General features: G+C 41.0%; 1 protein-coding gene across 1 annotated transcript in view; it reads left to right on the top strand.

Moving 5' to 3' along the window:
- Nucleotides 1–4,191: 4,191 nt before the first annotated feature.
- Nucleotides 4,192–4,680, top strand: part of LONRF2 (LON peptidase N-terminal domain and ring finger 2) — an 18,354-nt gene continuing 17,865 nt past the window's right edge. The window contains 1 exon segment of the mRNA XM_010829641.1: nucleotides 4,192–4,281. Coding sequence (XP_010827943.1) covers nucleotides 4,213–4,281 — 69 coding nt within the window. The 5' untranslated portion in view covers nucleotides 4,192–4,212.

The following is a 4,680-nucleotide window of genomic DNA, read 5'->3' as shown; positions in this document are numbered from 1 at the left end:
CCTGCAAGCCCTGGACCTGGGTAAGTGGGCGCGGGCGCAGGGCCGCCTGCCCGCGCACCTGTTGAGCCGCAGGCCCGGGACGGGAGAACTTTCTGGAAGTGGTGAGGCGAAGAGCAGAAGCCAGGTCCACCCGCGGGCGGTCTTTTCCAGGACCTGCGCGGCATTGCTGAACCGTCTTGTGAGGCCAAGACTGCTTTTTCACCCTATCTTGGGAGTGTAGTGAAGGGTTTTCGGTGGTCATGTAGGGAAATGCAGATGGCTCACGCTCTGGGGCGGGGCGCAGAAGAGAATCTTGCGGTGGGGCTGGGTTTGCTTTGGGGATTCAGCTGGTGAACCCAGGAAGGATGCTCTTACATTCTGCAGTCAGGCTCTGACCTCTCTCCTCTCTCAAAGGCCGTTAGGTGCTGTTACGGTGTAATTAGCTTTTTTAGACGGTTATATATCCTCTGGAGGAGGAAATGGCAGCCCACTCCAGTATTTTTGCCTGGAAAACCCCGTGGAAGGAGGAGTGTGGCGGGCTACAGACCCTGGGGTCGCAGAGTCAGACGTGACTTATCGACTAAACCACCACCACCACGTTATATAGATGCCAAAACTTTAAATTTCTTAGTATTTTGAATCCAGCTATGTAGTAAGAGTTAAGGTCAAGAGGGAAGGCTTACCCCTGAAATGTAAGGGTAATTAAGCATTAGATAAACCATTCAGTAATACCAGCGGGGAGACATGTTATATGTAACATACCCACATGTTAGAATGCCTTTGTAAGAAACTAGGAATAAGAGGCAGTTTAACCTAATTTGATAAATATTCTCTTTCGGAAGATTTTAGCAAACATACTTCATGTTAAAACATTAGACATTTTTTTTTTTTTAATTGAAGAATAAGAGAAAAATGTTCACTACCACCACTGTTGTTGCAACATGAAAGGAAACAGTACAAATACTAGAATGGAAGAGTCAGCTATTTTTTTCATCAGGTGTGATTACTTAGAGCATTCCAGAGAATCAGCTTGCAGCAAAGTGGGAACAAGATGGAAATGTCCATTCTCACATAGATTTGCAGTAGGTATATTTCCCAAGCTCAGAATATATTTCCAGCAGCATTTTCTTTCTCTCTCTCTCCCTTTTTTTTTTTTGGTTTTAGATTTCCAAAAATCTCTAAAAAATTTCTATGTTTCAAAATGCTTTTAACTGTGCCCTTGAGGCACTTTAACCTGATGTTGGGTTGGAAAGGATTAATCTGCAATTATGTTCAGTGTAGATTGACTACAGAGGCTAATATCATGAGACGAATATAATAGAATTCTATGAACACCTACCAGGCAGTGAAATACTCAACTAAAAATTAAATGTTTGGGACTTCCCTGGTGGTCCAATGGTTAAGACTCCACGTTTCCAACTCAGGAGCCTTGAGTTCAATACTTATTGGGGGAACTACCCAGGTAGTTTTTTGGTGGCCAGAAAAACCACATAAAATAGAAGCAGTATGGTAACAAATTCATTGAAGACTTTAAAGATGGTCCACATCAAAAAAAAATCTTAAAATCACATTTGTGACTGACATCAGTATTGCATAGTACCTGTGAGCATTTTTGATGAATATGTAAAATTTCATTATAGATCAGGCGGTGAACATTTTCAGTTGATTTTTATGACAGGGGACACTAAGTCTGAACCTGAATTGAGAAAATTTTACCTTCTGGAAGAAAATTCCATTTTTCTAATTGTTTGTGTGTGTGTGTGTGGAGTGTATGTGTGTGCTCAGTCGTGTCTGACTCTCTGTGACCCCATGGACCTATATTACAAAAATATTTTGAATTTTGTCAACAAATTATAAAAATTTGTTTTCTTGTTATATAAATACCTGCATATCCTCGAGTTGACCTCTTGTCCTGCAAAGCCTAAAGTGTTTAATACCTGGCCTTTTACAGAAGAAAAAGTTGCTGATCTCTGTTGTAGCTAGTCAGTGTCTTTTTAAAAAATTCAGCTTTTTCTTGTTTGGCTTTCCATTCCTGCTGTCCCTTTCCCCTTTGCCCCTGTCATACCCTTCTCTGTATTATACACTTGTAGCAATAACACATTTATGCGCAGTGCCTGCTCACCATGTCTTGATACAGATATCTTTTTGCATGAGTTCCTTTATGCCTGTTTTCCCAGTTAACTGTGTAAACTAAGAAGATACAGAGTAGGGTTTCGAAAGCACCAAGTACTTACTTTGAGAAAAAGTCAAGCTCAAGGATTTTGAGCAAGCTGAAAACCTGTGTGAAGTAGAGAGATGAGAACACATCTTAGGTGCCCGGAGTATTTATCGATCAGCTAAAAGGGACACTTCAGCCCTGTTTCAGAGATCCTAGCACGAGCACGGGTAAAGTGAATCATGTCCAGCAGCATAAGAAATAGTCGTAACGGTTCTGCTTTCTTGAGCTCTGGCTTTGTCATGCTTCTGTGGTGCCCTGCCTTCTCAGAAGTTCCGTAGACTGTCATTAGATCTCTTGGCTTCTGTGCAGCTGGACTTAGGTCCTTAGCAGCATATGGGTAATTCTCAAGATCTCTTCTGTTTGAAGAATCTAGGGAAAATATTTTTTTTCCCTTCTTTTCCCACGTAAGAGAACATATTATGAGTACAATTATGGTCATGAATCGGCACCCACTCAGTTGTATAGAAAAACAAATTATGCTTTACTATGTTTTTAAGCGCAAATTTCCTTGTGTACTTTCAAGAAAATTACTCTAAATCTTTTATTTTTCCGTGCGTAGTTATAACATTAAGATGGCTCAGCGTTTACTCAGTGGAAATTGTGTTGTAGCTACTGTGTGTGTGGCAGGCTGTTTTCTTGATGCATTTTGAGATATCACTCGTTCTCGTTTCTGATTGCCTGAGAGAAGCTGTGTAAAATATACTTACCAAACTACGAAGCTCTACATGTGATTTGAGAAGTTATTTATTTTACCTTTTTTTTTAATTGGAGGACAATTGCTTTACAATGTTGTGATGGTTTTTGCAATACATCAGTGCAAACCAGTCATAATTATAAAAATATTCCGTCCGTCTTGAGCCTCCTGCCTCCATCCCACCCCTCTAGGTCATCACAGAGTGCCAGGCTGGGCCCCTGTGTTATATAGCAGCTTGCTGTTAGTTGTTTTTCATATGATTTTGTATATATGTCAGTGTATTTTCTCAACTTCTCCTAGCCTCTTTTCCCTGCTCTGTCCACAAGTCCATTCTCTACATCTGTATCTCCATTTCTTCTCTGTCAGTAGGTTCATCAGTACTATTTTTCTAGATTCCATATATATGCATTAATATATGATACTTATTTTTCTCTTTCTGACTTTCTTTACTCTGTATAACAGACGCTAGGTTCATCCACCTCACTACAACTGACTCAGATCCATTCCTTTTTATGGCTGAGTAATATTCCATTGTATATATGTACCACAACTTCTTTATCCATTCATCTGTCAGTGGACAGCTAGGTTGCTTCCATGTCCTGGCTATTGTAAATAGTGCTGCAGTGAACATTGGGATACTTGTGTCTTTTTTAAAAAATTTACTTGTGCTGGGTCTCAGTTGTAGCATGTGGGATCTTCGATCTTACTTGCAGGCTGTGGGATCTTTTTTTTTTCTTTAAGTTGTGGCATGTGATCTGGTTCCCAGGCCAGGGATCGAACCCGGGCCCCCTGCATTGGGAGCTTGGAGTCTTAGGCACTGGACCACCAGGGTTCTACACATGTCTTTATGAACTGTAGTTTTCTTATTGTCTGTGATAGCTTAGTTGGTAAAGAATCCGCCTGCAACACAGGAGACCCCGGTTTGAGACCTGAGTTCTATCCCTGGGTTGGGAAGATCCCCTGGAGAAGGGAAAGGCTACCCACTCCAGTATTCTGGCCTGGAGAATTCCGTGGGCTCTATAGTCCATGGAGTCACAAAGAGTCGGACACAACTGAGTGACTTTCACTTTCACGGTAGTTTTCTTCCTGGTTTGTTAAGGAATCTCCATACCATTCTCCATAGTGGCTGTTCACATTCTCTAGTTTACATTCCCACCAACAAAGTAGTGTTATCTTTATGTTCGTTTTCTAATTGAATATTTTTAATCACTTAAAGATGATTTTTTAAAATGCAGTCATATTTGTTTATTTCCATCCCTGATGTCTTTCAGCTCCTGGTGATAATTCATTATTGCTGCTCTGAGCAGAGTTGTATTTATCCATGAAGAACTATGAACAGGCTCTGCAGGTGGCTGGTGAAGTTTGTCAGAATGAATCTCTCTTGTCTAAGGTATTTGTATGAGTCGGCTTTGGAGATAATAAATGTAAATTTATGGAATGTTCTTAATAAATTATTAAATAAGACTATTGTGATCAGGCAGCTATAGACAGTGTACATTTCTCTCAGTTTATAGGTAGTATAAATGTAGCAACCACTTCATAATAATCCAGCGCAGTTCAAAAGATCAAGTTTCCAACTGGATCTAGATAAGAAACACTAATTTAGATTACTCTTCAGTTCAGTTCAGTTGCTCAGTCGTGTCCAACTCTTTGCGACCCCATGAATCTCAGCACGCCAGGCCTCCCTGGCCATCACCAACTCCCGGAGTTCACTCACACCCATGTCCATCAAGTCGGTGATGCCATCCAGTCATCTCATCCTCTGTCGTCCCCTTCTCCTCCTGCCCCC

This window comes from Bison bison, unplaced genomic scaffold, assembly GCF_000754665.1.
Source record: "Bison bison bison isolate TAMUID 2011002044 unplaced genomic scaffold, Bison_UMD1.0 scf7180017864508, whole genome shotgun sequence".
NCBI classification, from domain to species: domain Eukaryota; kingdom Metazoa; phylum Chordata; class Mammalia; order Artiodactyla; family Bovidae; genus Bison; species Bison bison.
This window is presented reverse-complemented; position numbering and strand designations above follow the sequence as displayed.